Raw genomic sequence first — 20,001 nt, forward strand, 5'->3', positions numbered from 1 at the left:
AAGGAAGCATGATTTATCCATGTTTTTTTTGCCATTTAATTATGAAAACTGGCATAGCCATTCAAGGCCGTGGGAAGACAATAGTGGTAACGCCGCAATACTAATGGAGCTTCTCTGAATGTTTCAGTTCACATTTGTGTTATTTCTGTTATTACCATGGCTATAAGTCGGCCGGTGTGACGTTGCCACACACCAACGCTGCGGCCTTGTATTAGAGGATTCTATGAAACTGTCTGTTCAATGAAAACCCCTATTATATTAAATAGATAATGAATAACACATTTTTAATTAGTAAACCTTTTACTCTCACCCAAAAGAATTTTGTTCATACGCTAACACGACTTATCGTTATTGCCAACAAAACTGTAACAAAAATATCCATTGTTTGGTATTGAAAATGCAGCTACAACATATTATAATACACTTTGCTTAAAATAATGTATATACCCAATGTCCCTAAATGTGGGGATTGAACTAGTCTAGTGACAGAGCGCGGGACTTTGGTCTCCGGGATCCCGGTATAGAACACCGCCAATGATCAATGAACATAGTCTAAGTGATAATGCTGCAACCTCTCGGCCTTGTCTGAAATAATGTGAAAAACAATCCCGAGCTAAAGCCTAGTTAAAATGTTCACAATCCTCTTCACATTTTTGGCAAACATTTTAAACTACTATACTTAAAATTTATTCCATTGATCACTCTAAATAATCTTCTAAGAATTCTTAATGGAAGGTACATGTATCAACAACTCAGATTATTATGAATCAAAATTAAACTGAAAATATTCTAAACCATTTTTCTACCATGAAGAATAATCTACCTGACACTTGCATACCTTAAATCGTGTTGCCAAGGACGTGAAGACCAGTGTGCCGCGTCGGTTGCACACCCGCAGATAGAAGACACGACCCTACATTGTACGATCGTGAAAGGTGGCCAGCAACAAGTTTCATAGTAAATGTTAAAGTCCCTTGTAACAGGCTGCATAGCAACTGCTAAACACGCAGAGCTATTGGTCGTCAAAATTCTCTAGAAAAAACATCGTTCTTGAAACTGAAAAGGTTTGCTCGGACTAAACCAAGGATGGTGTAACATTCATGAAGAAGTAGCGTTTTTTATTCCCACCTTTACATCATAGGACGCTATGTTCTACCCTGGAGCTGTTTTACAAATCCTTCAAGATAATCCTAGAAGGTCACGGCGTTGTCACAGAGATAAAATCCTTTGGATTGGTGAGATTAGAACCCAGGACCTTGGGCTCTGAAATCCCACACCCTAACACTAGACCAGCTCGCTCCCCCGTAAAGAAGTAGTAGAGGCGTTAGTCAACCAGTCCGTGGGTTATGCTAAATACTTAAGAGGAAAAAAGAAAGAAAATAAAATTGGTTGCATTCTTAGTTTGAAGTTCATTTTCCATTTTCGGTGATAGCGGTTTTATGGTGTTTCAGCGATTTTTGCACACATTTTCCATCACAATTTGTAAATACCCCCGCCGCAGCAAACCTACGACTAAGCGAATTTCAATTTACCCGGCTGGATTTCCATAAAAATATTTTCTTAAAATTGATAGATTTATAGATTTATTACTTTACCAAGGGACCAAGCCTTGCTCGGTGGTGGTGTATCTATCTATATCCATACTATACGAATAACGTTTGCGCACAATGATTTCAAAAACGGCTCCTTTGATTTCCTCTAAATCGTTTCCCCAGGTACTGTTGTCTTATGCATGCTATATAGGTAGCCATGCCAGTTTTACGAAAATTTAAATACATGTATTGAAACATATGATTTTAACAAACCATCTACAGTACAGTGGCAATTTACTAAATACAGTACAAAGGAAAATTAATTATATGAATGCTATTGATCATTGATTATTTTATAATACATTTGGGTTGTATGATGAATTACTAACCAAAGAGATTACTACTAACCAACCGCGATACCAGTGGCTAACGTAATAACGGTCAATAAATGTTATGTAAGTTATCATGAGTTTTTATATTGAAGTTTATTGTAGAAATTTTCAATATAGATTGATCGTCCACATGAAAAAGTTTGTCAGGTAAATTAAGAATGAGTGAATGTCTACCCTAAACGAATTGACTTTACAACTTAATTACTAGTAGCAAAACTGATAATATTTGTAGGCTTTAGGTTTTATTTTTTTACCTCTTGAACAAATCAAACACCTCGAGTAATGCTCGGTCCTCTAGTGCTTTTCATTAATACGAAAAATATAATATTAATATATTTACTTGCAATTTGGTTTAATACAATAAACATTCCTTCAACAGGTTGAATTTTACGGTTTTACTAACTGTCTTGATTAGATCATATGAACTGGATGTCATGTGGTTTTATGGGGTGAATAGCCTATGTATTTTTTGCATACTTAACATGAAAACACCCGACAAATTTTCATATATTTTTGGTTCTACATATTCTTTAATGTCATTAAAAGAGTTATCAAGACCCCTTTTCTTAAGTTCGCTGACAATATAAAGCTTTTTTTGGAAAATGCTTCCCTTCATGACTCTAAGCTCTTGCTGAAGGCTCTTAATGATGTATCAGCCAAGACTGACCAAAGATAATGGTGAATCCCACCCAAAAAAAAAAAAAATTGTTGCAAATGTTTAGCACTAAGCAAAATTATCCGGATGTTGAGTATTTCTTAGATTCTTATTGACTAGTCATATGAGTTTGGCCCAGACATTCATCACATCTGCGCCTAGATCTCTGGCATTCTCGAAATGATCTCCTGCTCTGCAAGACACTGTTTGAACATCCGTGCGGATCCATGCCTCCTAGATCCAGTAATTTGTGCACCAACAACTGCAGTGTGTTCAAACAGCCGTGGCACCTGAGGGATTAGGAGACCCCAAGGATTTCCATGGGGTCTCCTAATCCCTCAGGTGCCACGGCTGTATTGAACGCACTGAGTACTACTGTGTATTCTGGTCGCCTTACCAGCGCAGCCTTATTCCCCTTATTCACTATCTTAGTTTGGTCCCAATACGGGAAGAATGAGCATACGTCTAGTATGGATAGATAGATTGATATTAAAACAGAAAAAATGTTACTGTGCATCATTCTTTGACTTAATTATTATGTTGAGTTTTATTCTTAGACTACTTACTGACCTTTCTGATATCAGCGTTCTTAGTACATCAATAACTCGCAAAACGAGTTTTCTTCATATGACAAGGCTGTATCATCAGAGAAGGCAGCTTTACTAAGTTACCTTTAAATTTACCGTAGTATAGATCGTTTATGAATATCATAAACAAGGGAGAGGACAAAATACGGAACAATTTAGACCAAACCCCTTCAGAACTAGTGTATAATTTGCTTTGGAATCCAAATCCCTTCTTACTGAAGAAGTCGCGTCACCTACAGTATTATCCCCTCTATGAATGTAATTATTTGGCATTAAAAACAAAACCAACACGGCTGATAGGAAATTCATATTTGTAACTTGAACTTTAAGAGGGTCTAAGAGATAATTTTCTATGAAGAAATTATCCATTTTCCAGTTTCAAATACTCGCATAAAATGTCAACTTTCGTTGGCATTAAAGATCTAGTTTCTGCAAGCTTTGTTCTCGGGATGTCCGGCAAGATTGACAACATATGGCCGCTCTAGGTTGGAAAAAGGCTTTACGACACTTTCTTATACTTTTTAATATCTTCTTACATAAATACTATCCTCCTATTACAAATATTCTGATTTAATATACTAATTACATTACATTGAGTGTGTTCTACGGTAAACGAGTAAAAGTAAAAATACATTTTATAACTTCATTTCCAACTAGACATACTTGTATCTTTGTATACCACAACTAAATTGAGACATTCTAGATTGAGACGTATCAATCACTCTTGTTAAAGTAAAATTGGAATGAAATCGATAAACCGAAGATTGATATAAATCGAATAACCTTCTACATAAAGTAGAATCAAAACCGCAAATCACTTGTTCAGATTTAGGTCTGATATTGGCTGAATGCTCCAGATTCTAGTAGTCAAGGCGAAGGCGAGAATTCCTTCTCCGCGGCGAATGGAAACTGATGAACCATCGAAAGCTACATGACATTTTTTCAAATGAAACCCGAATTACAAGTACCAAGAAGTATTGTATTACAAAAGAAGCTCATAAGTTGGTAGCCCTGTAATTCTTTACTTCATTGTCAATCAGAATATATATATTGTTGCATTATTGCCTACACGGTTTATCATCACAGACTGTATTGTGAACAACGCGACATTTTTGCATTCTCAAAGAGTGTGTATTTTAGGACTGTGATGTTATGTTTTGTTTCATACATGCATGTAAAATTTCCTTACATTTTTAATAACTCTACAGGGTGTCCCGTAAGTAAACAGGCAAACTCCGGGATATGGTTCTATGGGTCAAAATAAAGAGAAAATCAAGACTAACATTTTTTTCCATAATCGCTTCGTTAAGCAGATATTCTCCATTTAGTTTTCTCACATTTACATTTTTATCTTTAAACTTTTTCAACCCATCATTATGAAACTTGGTATGTATGTTAAGGTAATAGACCCATGTTAGAAAAAAAATCTTGATTCATCATAAAATTTCAAAATGGCGGCCATTTAAATTGTTTAAACTTAAATTACAAAAAATGGCTGATTTTATGAAAAAATGACAAGAACGCTTTTATTTGGCATTTTTAATTCCCTAGCGAACGATACCAATCTCAAAAAGATTGAATAAGAAATGGCTGAAATATTAAGATTTTTTGTTGTAAAATGGGGCATAAAATAGCTTAGCCTTTTTCTACGAGCCGAGGGTGAGTACTGCAAGTGTACATTACATTGACATGAACCAGACGGACCATTGATTTTGGATACTGCAAGTAGACAATTCATTTACGTGAACTAGCCACTGCGTTTGGATACCGCAAGTATTCGTTTACGTGAACCCGATGTATGATTGATTCGGTTCTTTACCAAGGGACGTAGCACGCTCTGTTGTATCAATTTGAGTTATTTTTAACTCACTAAGCCCGGTTTGTCACCTTATTACCATGCTAAAGAGAACTCTATTATCATGTTTATGAGAAACCTAAGCATGGTCCAAGATTGGTTGTAGCTCACTTGGGCACCTACGTTATCAAATCGAAGTTAGCTGACTCCGGTCAAACTGTCATACTACGCAATAGTCCGTAATCCTTTCAAACTGACTAAGAAGGAATTTCCCGTAAAAGTTACATTTGTCATGACTTTAAATAATGCACATAGACAGACGCTAACGAAGGAAGTATTGTACGTGGCACACCCCAAATTTTACACATTCAGTTTTTTTGTGGATTTTTCAAGGGTGCGCTTTTCAGTGAAATCTATGTCCATGTTAAAACAAAGCCATCAACACAACAATTATATATGGTCATATGATTACTCCAAACAAAGTGTTCAAAGAGGACCTGTGAACATGTAAAAACGTAATTAACTTAACATTCTATTTTTAAAAAGGTTAACTATCTAAAATGTACTCCCACATCTATTCCTGAAGTAAGGACCCAACTTAAGTCAACGATGCACTTACAACGTAGTATTTACTGTATGTTGTGTACTTCAATAAGTGAATTTGAGAAGGATTGAGTACGAATGCTTCCCACGGTTCGGCTGGTATTTACTTAGGCCTATTTGTTTGTACTTCAAACTACCAACCACATGAGCAATTGTGCATCCGTGCATGTTGTGATTAATAGTTACATCGTTGCATCATTGATTACCATGGTCAATACCAATACAGCTTCTGTACATCTACTAGGACTCTTTCACTCTGCTGAACCGGTTTACGTTCTCAGGACTGTTCGTGGATATTGATCAGATTCACAGTAAACAGTAACGTTTGACCATGGTTTAGAATGATTCTTTGAAATTGCTGATTCGGGTTATAAAAATGAAGTATATCAGAAGTTGAGCTATGGTCAGGAATTTCAAGTTTTGAATTTGGTGTCCAGTCTTATTCGACATATTTCATCAGCTGATCTTTTTAAATTCAATCCTTCAGAGACTAGGGAGCCCGTGCGGCTCAATGAGCCGCATAGTATGAAATATAACGCCGAGGAAAACTTTGTGCTTATATTCGAGTGAACATGCCTAAAATATGTTACAACAAAGTTTTTTCAGTTTGGAGAACTGAAGAAATTGTTGCCTCATGATAATCTGTGGAGTGAAGTAAATTCAAGGTGGGTCATTTTATTTCTTTGATTTGATACATCACATCCCTCTAAACCAAAGGATTCTCTTCATAGGAGAATTCTGAAAAGTGGAATGATATCAACCATTTATTGTGTACCAATTTTTTTTTGGGTATATAAATAACACTGGGCTACTGGTCAGCCATCATCTGCCTTGAATATAGCAGCAACACCTTTGGAAGTTGGTCAACTGTAACCACTGTTGGGTAGCGGTAGTAAGTAGCAAACTACAAGTAGTAACGCAACTGTAGTTTGCGACAATTGTTACCTTTCACATGATATGAAATGTGTTATTCCTTGCTATTTAAGAAGTTTGAGTTTTCTTTTATTCTTCAAATTTGAAAATTTGAATTTTTTTAATTGGAAAATAACACGGAAAATGCCTTACTACTCAACAAAACCTTGGAAAAAAATTGGCATTGTTCCGTTCATTAGTTAGGGTAATACGGTACTTAGTGCAAAGTCCTTTTTAAAATCGTTTTGACCCACCCTGTAAATACGATTAAAGATAATTAAATTTTTTGCACCAAAATGATTGGGTTGATTGGACAAATTGATGTATGACACAATTCCTGTTTACATTTGAAAATTTCCCAAAAATATCCCATACCCTCAAATTGGACCATTTTGGGTAATTTTTCAAAATTGAAAATAATTTTATTGGATTCGGTATGTCCAAATTAGGGGCAAATGAGAACGAACAAGTGTTAAAAGCCTTACCTTTGTACACAACAGATATGGACAGTTTTCAAATTAACACCAGGTGTACATTAATTCTATACATGTAAAGCATTAGGAGGAAAATGGCTATCTAATTGAAATTTCAAGGGTTGAAGAAGTTGACATCTACATGTATACATATACGTAAAAGGGGGACCTCGGTCATATCACGATGTCAACTTCTTCTACCCCCAAAATTTCCATTAGGTAGCCAATTTCGTCTAATTACTTTACATTTTTAGAATTAGTTAGGGACGCTGAAGAAATTGATTTTTTGTCCAGGACGAGCCCGGAATCATTTTTAACATTACTTCAGGCTAGACCTAGGGGTTGCGGCATTATCACATAGATAAAATCCATTGGTGATTTGGCGAGATTTGAACCCGGGACCTCTGGAACAGAAGTCCCGCGCTGAAGAAATTGATAACAAACGTGCCACAGATGGGAAGATGCCATTTAGGCGCGCAGCCCTGGGCAGATCCACGGATAACCATCCTCGCGTCCTTGACTTATCCTGAGTCCCGCTCTCCTTTAAGGACAATCGAATAATTCAAACATTCCGCAGGATCACCTTTGCCCCATCGCTAGTCACGGGTAACCTATACTGAATGTCAAGCAAAGCTCGGGCTAGCCTTGCATTATGGGATGTTCCACTCATAAATTAAATTACCTTTTGTGTTGTATCCTCACGTTGTCTTAACCTTGTTCGGTTTTATGAACTGTTAATGAGTTATAGTGTTATTTGCAGAGATGATGATTTAGAAGAGTTAAAGTGTAGTCATTCTCGCAAAATTAGGAACAGAAGAGAAATGGTTCATCTGTTTTGCCCTAATGTTATTATTTCTGTTATCTTAAATTGTACATTAAATTCTATCTAAAAAATGTGCTAGTTTTCTACTGAAGCAGATTATCAAGATCGACATTTTTCCAAGTGTTAAGTACTCAGTTTAATTTAAATAGTTTTGTTTTTAGTTTCTTACATTTATGTTTTTGTAATGCACTCTAGTTGTCATTTTATTAAACACAGTTTTATTTTATTTTATAAGTTACGTTGTTCGTCATTGTCTCTTTTTAATAACGCTACAGTCCAGTGTTGGTACTTGAATAGGCCTACCTGTTCATAAGAGCCTCGGATAGTTTCATAGTTGCGCATTTTGTTTTCAATTTAATACTTGCAATCCAAACGCGGTAACATTTGAACATGAGATTTCCATACTCACATTGCAAGTTAGTGTCTTCTGGACCACGGCGTTACAGCTAATTAAAATTAATAAGATTGGTTAAGCAAATAATTTAACCAATATTTGATAAAGTTAAACATGAGAAGGTTTCATTTGAACACTTTGTGTGAAAAACCAATACTAAATAATATATAATATATATTGTTATTTACAAAAGCACATAAAACGTTTGCATCATTTTACATAATTTTAAGAAACAAGTTAAATCTTTTACATAAACTGCCTCAAAACTGCAAAATAATAAACGCTAAGCTCATATTAACAACAATTTGGTAGTAAACATGTTTTTTAATGTGTGAGTGTATGTAGAGATTTAACAACATTTCTCAACACCTGCAAAGTGGTACTGTTTATTACTTCAATTTCAAAATAAAACCACGCGTTTGATATATACCCTAATAAAAATAAAACAAATGTATTGTAAAGAAAAATGAGCAATGTATTGTATGTTGTAGGCAAGGACCATTTTTCAGTTCAAGAATCTTCGTTTTGTTAATTGTTAATTCCTCCTGATTATCTTAAAATATTTATATTTTAACACCAATAATTAATTTTTCGCTGATTGCTCTCTTACACTATTCATGTAAATGAACTTCCGACCCTAAGAGAATGTACGGGATACTGGTTTCCTATAATGTTATAACATGGTTAGTTATTTAGATTGATCTCAAGTAATTATCTCATATCGATTTCTCATATCGTTTACTCCATATAAAGATTGCGTTCCTTCGAAAATCACCTATAAAAATATTATCAGTCCATCACAAAAATATATAAACAATATTACTTTTTAGGAGATTATGTTTAAGGATTAAACAAATTGGTGACGTACTGGAATAAATTTGTGAAACGCAGTATGTATAGAGGTATTTCTAACAGGAAAGTATAGTTTGTCCGAATGATTGTGAGTACAATATTTTTTAAGAAATCAGTATACTATGTCATGGAATAAGTATATTTCATGAATAAAGTAACAAATTGATCGAATAGCTTAATTGATTAGTACCTGATCGCAGTCAATATCGCGTTGGATTCTGAATTGATAAGAACTAATATAAATTGAAATACTCGACCTCTTCTCCCAGAATTGTGAGATAGCCACTATGACACTGCAACTCTGCTAGTAATTTCGTTTGGTTGCAACCGACTTGGTGAATCTGCTCGTTGTCTCATGGATTTGTGTATGCACAATCCCACAAACTCCTAGTTCAACAGTACTAATAACAATATACTTTGTCCACTATTACGAATGTTAGCCAACGTCTTGCAAGCCTCTCATTCAGTGTACCTCCAGTTGTATCTCTAGCTCAGTGCATAGTCATTAACCTAATAGTTCCTTCTAGCCATTACACACCATACCGATTACTCTTAACGTGGGTAATTCAAAACATCAATACACACATAGTGTGCAATCTCGCATTTTTTCCCTCACTTCATTACGGTCACTGTAGTCCAGTAACCTTAGTGGTAATAGACGGATCATGACCGAGCTTTGCTGTGCGAAGGTGACGTAACTCAGGTAATCCAGGAGATTACTGGGTCATAAACTACAAGACAGCTGGACAGTGGCCCAGTGGGCGCTGTGATGCGTACACCTAGTGATAGTGGATCAAGGTCAGTGTAAAAACCCGGGAACTCATTGGCTACTGTGAATTGTGGAGGGTAAATTATCGGGAATTACCATATCTGAAAGTGCGTAATGAGTTGAATGCAATGTTGGACACGAGTTTTGATCATTTCTCAATTATTATAGAATTGTATGTGTAAGTGCTTAAGGCCGCTGGTTAGTTTCCAAGCGAGATCGTTTGCAGATACAAATTACATCTGTCATTGGGCTTTTGCTATCTAACAAAAAAATCAACGTTATATATTAGAACAAGGATTTGAACAGTTTCCTTGCAAAAATAAAACGTCAAAAATGCCACTAGTAGGAAATACAATAAAAAAAAAGTTTTGCTTACCTTCACTGATGACCAAACGATGACAGGAAAAGGTGTTAGCAGCAAGTAAAATGGGAGATAACCACACAAAAGACTAAAAGAGCAACAAACTTAACAACTTCATATAGATCTGTAAGTTATAGGTTAGGTCAGGTCACAACCACTTCGCTTGGAATGCCAAGTTTAAAATTTTTACTGTATGCCGTATTCTCTACCTAAGTAAAATATTCAATTTTTTGAAATTTTATTGTTTTTAGAATGTTTTTCTATCTTTTTGTTAGTAGTTACATCAGCGATATTTTAATGTACAGTAATAGTAAGAAACTCTCTTAAATAAAAGTGATCCATCCTCTCAATATTTTAGGGGTATGACGGAAATTTATCCCGTCCCTCTTACACCTAAGCATAAGACCCAACCAAAATGGCTTGTGACACGACATAGTATATTTTCTGAACGTTCCTTGAAAATAGTAATGTTGTTCATTTCTAGCACAACCAAATGCAACTCTGACTTTCTCTATTCCACTAGTACAAGAGAAATTTTTGGGAAATAAGGAATCTAGTGATAGGCGTAAAACCATCCATTTTATTGGAATCCTAAACGGTTGAGTTTACTTGTTATTCCTCGTTCAGTAAGCAATTGGTGAGTTTAGCAATGTTCGAATTGGTTATTTAACTAGTTGAACGAACCTAACCAGCAGGAATGGAGGTTACTCTTCGATATAAAACCCAAAGTCTCTTACTCACTGCATCATGTTTGTCAGTTATAGGGACATCAAACTCATTGACTGAAACAGCTGTGATAAAATGGTATAGGTTTTCAGAAAATGTATTCGGCCATGTCAAGATGTTCAGTCAAGATTAGCGACTTAAAAGACTACTGTAATAGTATCTTTATATTAATAGGCAAGCATGTTTCTTTAAAAACTTTGTTTTAAGCTCGCGTGCATCACAGGGAAAATCTACGCACACTGTTAGAAATATATTTCCTTTAGATGTGCAGAATCCCATTATAAATTAAAATATGTTAAAAAATAAGCATAATAAATTAATTTAAAATTTGAAAAGAAATTACATGGGCCTTATTGGTTGTCATGCTGGTGACGAAATAACAACAAAATATAAGCAGAAAATTAAGACAAATGAAATAAATTCCAAATCACATGTTTTATTTACGCGTGGGATGAAAATAGAGAAGTCTGTACATTACATATTATGTTGGTCGAGTTTTCGACCACTGGACGACCTCTACTATTTCAATTGCGGTTCACGGGTACAGATAAACGTTACATTTTCTCACTTAGGTTCACACACTTAAGGATTAGGTTTTATATTTTTTTATCTAGAATATTTCTCAAAAAACGCCTTGTTACCGAAATGTTTGCTGTCAACATTGTTTAATTGCAAATTTATATCTTATAAAATTATGTACGATGTGGTTATAAAAGTCTGTACAGATTTTGAGATAGCAATAAACTAGTTGCAAAAAAGACCTTAAGCTAGAAAAAACTCAATTGCATAATGAAAGCAGTTTTATAAAGTGGTGCTCCTGGTTTGAAACCAGACTGAATCCAAGGTGACGATTTTGGTTATTTCCTTTTTCGGTCGTTCTCATCAAAGTCAGCCTTGAACCTTCGATTATTTGAATCCTTCTGTGTGACTGGCAATAAGCATCCGTTTCGTCCTTCGAGTTACCGCTCGCCGGTAAGTGCTCCATGTCCTTTTAATGGATTGCTCTTTGACCTTGTATATCCTAATTGATCGTCGGTCTCTCATGTGTAATCTTCGAGGAAGGATGTTTGAAGGTGTGAATGATATGGATTGAAGATCGTAATGGTATAGAGTTTCTCTCAAGTTGTTGAGCACCAAAGCCACACAAAGACTTTGCTAAAACCTGTTTTGAATACATTGTGTGAGTTGAAAGAAATAGAATATGGAAAGCGATTGTAAATTTGATAAGATTTTGAAGTTGGATCGTGCTTGTATTCAAGGATGCTTGATATTAAAAGTTTAGGTGTTTTATCACAATAATACATCGAATCATATTACTTTTGTAAAAAATCCCTTATTAAAAATTGATACAGAATTGGAAAGATAACCAAGCATATAATTATTTGAGTGGTGCAAACATTTGTTAAAAGACCATGCTTCAGAAAAGTCGTTGTCTAAATTGTTCTAAAACGTATAGCAGTTTTAAGCTTGTATTTGGTTCAAGTACAAATCTGTGATTACATATAACATGTTTAACAAATCTTTTGTTGACGAAAATGTATTTTGAATTCTAAAATGCTTTACCAGGGAGAAAGTATTTGGGATCACATATAAGATCATTTATCCCATTGGGTATGTACACTTAGTAATGTTATTTATATGTACGTCCAATTTCACTCAAATATATTCATGTGGATTAAGAATGAGAACTCCTTTGACTATCTAAAACAAATATGTTAATAACAATCGCTAAAATTAACATACGAGTAAAATAAGTGGAAAAGCCTTTTCTATCTGCCCGGGTGGTGTGGGATCAAATTCAGAAAATCACAAAATATAAATTTGCTATGAGGTGATGGTGTGATTTCACCATAATTGATTCTTAAATAAATCTCATGCAAGACAGATCTCCTCAATCAACTAAATAAACTACACCATAAATACTTAACAAATTAACAATTGAACCATGACAATGAATTATCAACACAGAAATGTCAGTGTAAATAATTATGTAACACATTGCAACAATACAAACACTCATAAGTGATTGCACAGAAGAGGACTGATTTCGCAAACAGCTCAAGACTCTACAGCCACCCTACTGGCCAGCTGTCACCTCTACGGACGATAAGTTGCAACATTGTGGTGAAACTGGGATCGAAGGCTGCGGAATCGACATTAACAGTAATTACTGCAGCATGGATGCTACAAACGTGCTGTTAATGGTGGATCAGGGCCGGGGCAAAGGGCATCCTCAGGCCCGTAGCACGGAGGACCCGGGTGTGGGTAATGCAAGGACAATCTGTCTAGGGAACATGTTCATCAAGGAAGAAACCTTTCTTTGGGAGGTTATTTCTTAAGTTCACGTTCTAGAACGCTAGTCTCTAGCCCGGAGCGACCTGGTCTAGTGGTTAGAGCGCAGGACTTCAGTCCCTGAGGTCCAGGGTTCAAATCCCACCAAATCACCAATGGATTTTATCCAAGTGATAATACCGCACCCCCTATTCTAGCCTGAAGTAATGTGAAAAACAATCCCAGACTCATACCTAGCGTCTTAGCAAAAAAAGTATGTAGCCCGGAACCGTATCACACATTACTTTAGGCTAAGCCTATAAAGTTGCGGCAATATCACATAGTTACTGGTGATTGGTTGTACTTGAACCCGGGGTGTTAATACATGTAACTGTGCCTTCAAATGTTGCAAAAAGCAGTCAATAACATTCTGTATTTGTTAATACAAAAAAAGAACGTAAAATACTGTACGGAAGAAATTTTAAATGGCTCATGATCGGTACTCTTAACATTACACTACTAAGGCCCGGTTTCCCCAAAATGGTGTAAACTACGTTTATAATAAACTAGTTTATTTTAAAACTCCGTTTAAAATGTGTGTTCGGTTTCTCCAACATTTTACTGTCTTCGTTTAAGATAAACGGCAATTCGAGCGGTTGGCAATCCTGAATGTGTATTTGTAAGGAATCTTCGGTGGGCTTTGGGCTAGTATTTCCTACAACCACCACAACGCTACGCTACAACTCAGTAGACGAGTAGAGCTAGAGCAGACGGCAAAGTTCGAATGCAGCTAGAATGACATCACTATTTAAGGTTATGTTATCAAGTTATTATAAAGTTGTTGTGAAATTCGGATTCATTCCATTTATTGAAATGGTCAATTCTGTCCCTTATTTTAGTAGTCCCTCTTGTTCTAGGTACTAAAGTGTCATAATCTTCATCTTCTACTTCTTCGAAAATGTCTATTAACTCTCTTCCATTTGAGAAGGGGCAAATACTGCAAAGTAGCCTAACTTGAAATAAAAAATAAAAAAATAACTTAATAAACACAATAAATATAAATAAAACTTAACTTATAAGCTAGCCCTAAACCAAGCCTATTTTCGTCCAAATGAATTTGCAGTTTCTTCAATTATTATTGTTTTAACACCTAAGTTACTTTTTGTTTTGATTTGAGGTTATGTTACTGTTGTAATTTACTAATTTGAACTTGAATATTGAATATGAAACTAATTTGAATAATAAACTTGAGTTTATTTTATCCCCAGTAGTTAAACCAAGTCGAGAGGTGGTTTAGTTTGAACTTAGATTAATACCTAGTTTAAATTTGGGGAAACACAAATCTAAAATAAACTAAGTTTAAATCACCGTTTAACTTAAAACTAAGTTTAAATGAGTTGGGGAAACCGGGCCTAACTGTGAAAATAATACGCAGATTGTTCAGTAATACACGATACCACATGGAAATTTACCTAACATTATGACGAGGCATGACGAAATATATATTGTAACCATACCATACTGAATTTGTTGAGACGATGGCTTGGTAGAGAGTGAAATCCACGGACTTCGGGCCCAAGACAGCGATGTCGTGGGTTCGGATAGGATCCTATAGGTACCTACTTGTCCACGCAAAGGCCTCTGTGGGCCATGTGGACAGGCAAATGCCACCAACATGTAAAAAAATAGGTAAAAGAGGCCACCAACCTCTCAAAGAGAAAACTAATCTCTTCGGAAATAATGACTCACTAAACTCTACTATTTCGTCATTTTGAATTTAGTCATTGAAACAGTAGAGCAGTAATCTATATGTGATAAGCCCGTCACTTAAGCTCAAGGATGGCAAAACAATGAGTGATACGAGCAATGTACACTAAGCTACAACTCTCTATCACTTTATCACTTGATGAAACCGGAAGTTTCGAAATGGCGTGAGCTGATAGCGTCTTCACGCCGCTGCCTGTAAAAGTGGGCACTGACCAACACACGACACGCGTTCGCTTATCGGACGTGTGCGCAAATTAGCAGCAATTGCGTACAAGTTTCTTAATTTCCAGTGTAATCCGATCTAGGCAAACAATATTGCAGGCCTACTTTGTTAGTTTGGTAAAGTAGATTTTATAATTTATATGTGAGTACGTACGCCTATAGCATTTTTGGACGTTTTGAAAGGGGACAGTCCAAAATGTTTTGAAATTATTATCTAGTGTCAACATTTTTGTTGGAAATCACTATTAATTAATAGCCCATTAACAAAGGTAATCTTGGTTTGATAATCGTTCTCGCTTGGAATTGAACCAGTGGTCTTCAGATTTAAAGGTGATCACTATAACTATTCTGCTACAAATACAATAATTTTTATAATATATAATAATCAATAATAAATATAACAATACAATATTATAAAATAATAAAAATTATAAAATATTATTACAAGTATTATTGTGTGTAATAATTATTACTAGAAGTCGTTAAGTGGTCGAAAACTCGACCATAAATATCTAATGTACAGACTTCTCTATTTTAACCCCACGCTGTAAAACGTGTGGTTGGAATTTCTTCCATTTCATTTGATTTTCTGTTTATATTTTGTTGTTTTTTCGTCACCAGCATGGCAACCCATAAGTCCCATGTTAATTTTTTAAATTAATTTGTTGTGTTTGATTTTTTAGCCAATTTTAATTATTTATAACAGGAATTCTGCACACCTAAAAGAAAATATCTTTCTAGCAGTCTGTGTAGATTTTTCCTTCGATGCACACGAGCTGAGAAAAAGTGTGAAAAACATGCTTGCCTACCATTATATGGATAGATTTTGTGGATTTTTGATACTTGCTTAGCAATTAAGGAGGTTAACATACTTTTACGTAGCATATTACAATTCTGAAAACGGTTGATGCTTGAACCATATGGCAAAATTAATATAACATTTTTCTAGCATTTATAAAAATTAATATTTTGTTTCATGTATCTACATTTTGCAAAGAGGTGTTAATATAAATCATAGGGGTTTCGTACAGTATTTACTTTTGAAACTTTGAAAATAAACACTATTCTATTCACAAATGTAAAGCGTTCACTATGTTATATCTGAACTCTTGTCTTTCCTCCGTAGCGAAAGAGAGAGGCGAAGATAAATTTACATATTTATAAGTCACATTACTCGGGTTTAAATATATTTTTAAACCAATGTTTCTAGACCCTGAGCTGTTGGGCATAATGCAAAACTAAATTACTTAAGTAATTCCCGTCACAGCTCAACAAAATAAGCCAATTAGTACATGTTTCGGTATTAAAACACCATAGTCAACTTCAGATATTTGTACAGTTAATCAGTTTTCAACAATGTCCAGGGTAAATACAGTAATTTAGTGTAAGCTTGTGCGTGCCGTATTGTGTTTACCCTTGACGATTTTAACAACTGATCAACTCTCCAAGTACCTATAGCTGACGATTGTGTTTTTAACACTGAAACATGTACTAAATTTTGTTGAGCTGTGACAGGAATTTTGTCTTTTATTAATCTTGCTTTCACAAGGTTTTCGGTCTATTTTAACTTTACATTTGCCTGTCCTCTTAGGTCTTGGAAGTGCAGAACGCATTCTACAAATTCTGTGGTGACCCGATACAATACAAGCGTGAACTCTATTGATCAAATTTAGTGGCGGGTACCAAGACGCAAATCTTACGACATCGGAGGAATTTATTTTTTATTATCTTTTTCACCTCCACCTCCTAGGACGCTCACTAGTTGTAGTCCGGAACTGTTTTACACATTACTTCAGGCTAGTCCTAGTGGGTTACGGCATTATCATATAGCATATTATCATCATTGGTGATTGGCGGGATTTGAACTCGGGGCCTTGGGCGTCGAAGATCCTCACTCTGCCACTAGACCAGCTCGCTCACACGACATTGGACCAATGGTTTCGTAATTTGTTGCATTAACAAGATAAAATGAAAATCTCTTGCTTCAACAGGCAAAGATAGCCATACGAACATTTTTTACAATTAGCCTGTCAACATTTAACCAACCAAGCCACCTCGCCAAGAACTTTCTACAACCAAGGACTCGTATATAACTTTTAGGAAAACCATCCTTTAACCTTTTGTTTCTCCTCCTCGCAAAACAAATCGTTTGACTATATTATTTATCGTCCGCGGAACTTGACAGAGCTTTGCATAAAGCACAGAAAACGCGTAAACAAACAAGGATTCAAACGGACGCGTCGTTGATTCAAATTGTAGTCGAACAACGCTCGTAAGTCTCACACAAGAAACCTGTTCCAGGGTTGCAGCCTTATAAACTATTGTTATGTCAGAGTAATAAATACAAAACGCTTCTTCAATGCGAGTGAGCGGCAAAGTCATGAAGACATTTTAATCGGACTATAATCACTGCATTAGTGCGTTTAACTGTTTATCGCATCGCTGGTTAATTTTCTCTCGCGTTGCTCGCAGCCATACTGATGGTTATTGGAATGGGTAGTTTGAAATTTAATGCAAAATATCAAGTAAGATGATTCAGTTAATCAGGAGTGCATTTTAACGATTAAGCATATTGTGCGAATTTTTAAGGGGAGAATTCTCAATTAGAGGGGACATTCTCCTTGCCTAAGGGAAATCAAACAAAAGATTTGTAGAAGTATGAAATTTGTATTTTAAAGTTTTAAATTCACTGTATGAATATTATTGAATCTACAAACCAACGAACAATTACACAAAATTGTGTAAATTACAATTTTGTACTTCGAAGTTGGACAATATAGTAACTAATATAGTAACTTAGGTTAAATAAATGATTTTGATTTTTCTTGCTATTGCGCAAGATCATACTATCGGTTAGATGAAAGGTGTAAATAAATGTGTAATAGTGATCGATTGCGTTGAGTAATTCGTAAAGATGTATGTGAAGTAATAAAACACATTTGTAAACAGCAAACAATAAAAAAATGTTCTTACAACTGCATAAAATGCGTCGTTTTATGGGAGACTTTAACGCTGCAGCGCACTGAAGTGCTAAGTGCTAAGTTTTGTTTTCACTTAACCAGTATGTTTGGCCATGTTTGGTATATCAGTAGGTCTGTAAAATTTTATTATTGATATATTTTCAAGTTTATTCAAGCAATATGAAATTATTCCAAATAATATAAAAAGTATTTGCTGAAAACAATTATTAATTAGTGATTCTGCTGTTAGTAAGCCTACCGTACTGATTTAATCTTTTTCTAAACAACTCTCATAATGAGGGGTGTTACTAATTTCATGTAATTGGTTAAATTTATATACATAACATGACATTCGCCAAGACATAATTTGCTTTCACATTCTATGCAGATATTTCAAACAAAAAAAGCCTAAGAGATAGATCTTATTTCAATAGATTCAGTTTGCCACCCTTCATTTATTTTAAATATCCACCTAGCTTTTAAGTGTGTTTGAATTTTTAAGTCCCGAAATAAAATTATTAATAATAAAACTCTCAGTAAAACAATTCTTCTACGTTTACTGACACATCCACTGATTTTTCACACCAAACAATTTCCCGTAGTGCGCAACACTCGCGATCGATTTCATAACGAAAACTATCGCGATGAAACAATATCTGCCGTTATAGCAAATCAAACTATAACGGAGGCGGTGGCACTGAGCATTGTTGAGGCATTGTTGCGGCGCGAGCTCTCATTGGTCGAGCCGTGACGTCACGTGACTGTGACGTCACTCAGTGAAGGGACAGACGCGCTGGGTTTATTCAGCTACAGCTGGTGTGTGCGAACGGTGTTGTCTGTGTGTGTTGCAACAGTGATCCCACGGGTAGAACCGTCGGCATGAGAAAATACCACTGCAATATCTTTATGGTGAGCACTATTAGTATTGTTCCACATTAACAAATTGTCTCGCTATTGTTAGGTTTGTGAGAATAAGTTTGTCTACGGTTGGGCTTGTAAACAAATAAGTGCGTTTACATGCAGATCATGGTTTAAAGTGTAACTTTTTATCAACTTTAAAGTATACATCTTATATAAATAGTGGAAAATTGATTTAGAGTGTGTTTTTATAGGTTGCGGTATGTTAAATTTGAAAATTAGGAAAAATCTATATTAAAAAAAAGCAAAAGATTTTATTAATCGTTATATGAAAATGTAGCGAAATTTGCAAAACATGTTATTGTCATCAGTTGTATCATTACTTCAAAATTTTTTTTCGAAAATTTGTTAGTCTAGTATATAACAATAGAAACAACGAAATAACACTGAAACTAAGAGCACAGAAAACGTACTAAGAGTCTACCTAGACGCAGCCAGAATTATCGTTAAAGCATTGTTGCGGTGCGCGCCTTAATAATCTCCGTAAATTGCAAGTCTTAAGTATATAGAGTTGATTTATAATGTAACTATGGTTAGCAATTTTTTAATAGTCTTTTCCTTCAAACTAAAAAATATGGAAATGCGTAATGCATTTATCAGCAATATTTTACCCGTCTATGGAAGACGATGTGTAACTGACGTTAAGAGATTTTTCTATTTGTGTGTTCATAAGAAGCCCGATGAAATATTATCTAGCTTCTTTTTGGTAATATTCCTTTTCAATAAAAATTATCTATCACATTTGTTTATTTAAATAAACTTTTATTTATTTCCAAGTATAGTAGAAATTGTTAAATAACAACCGTTTACTCTAATAGCAGTATAAAAACATTTTAGTAAGTTTACAGTATAAGCTATCCCAAATCAACACGTAATAATATAAGTTTAATTGTACACGCTTGTAATGCATCAACAAAGTTTTGTAAATATTCGTTATTTCCAAATTTACAGAATTATTTTTTTTTCTTCTTAAATTCGTGTTTTATAAA

The 20,001-nt window shown here is 35.0% G+C and overlaps 1 protein-coding gene across 1 annotated transcript in view; it reads left to right on the top strand.

The window, feature by feature from the left end:
- Window positions 1-18,871: 18,871 nt before the first annotated feature.
- LOC128990379 (atrial natriuretic peptide-converting enzyme-like) overlaps window positions 18,872-20,001 on the top strand; it is a 73,968-nt gene continuing 72,838 nt past the window's right edge. The window contains exon 1 of the mRNA XM_054412726.1: window positions 18,872-19,003. Coding sequence (XP_054268701.1) covers window positions 18,974-19,003 — 30 coding nt within the window. The 5' untranslated portion in view covers window positions 18,872-18,973. The remainder of the gene's footprint in view (window positions 19,004-20,001) is intronic.

The sequence above is a fragment of the Macrosteles quadrilineatus genome, unplaced genomic scaffold (genome assembly GCF_028750875.1).
Source record: "Macrosteles quadrilineatus isolate MER2022 unplaced genomic scaffold, UCM_ALF_1.0 Scaffold_3__2_contigs__length_128488019, whole genome shotgun sequence".
Lineage (NCBI taxonomy): Eukaryota > Metazoa > Arthropoda > Insecta > Hemiptera > Cicadellidae > Macrosteles > Macrosteles quadrilineatus.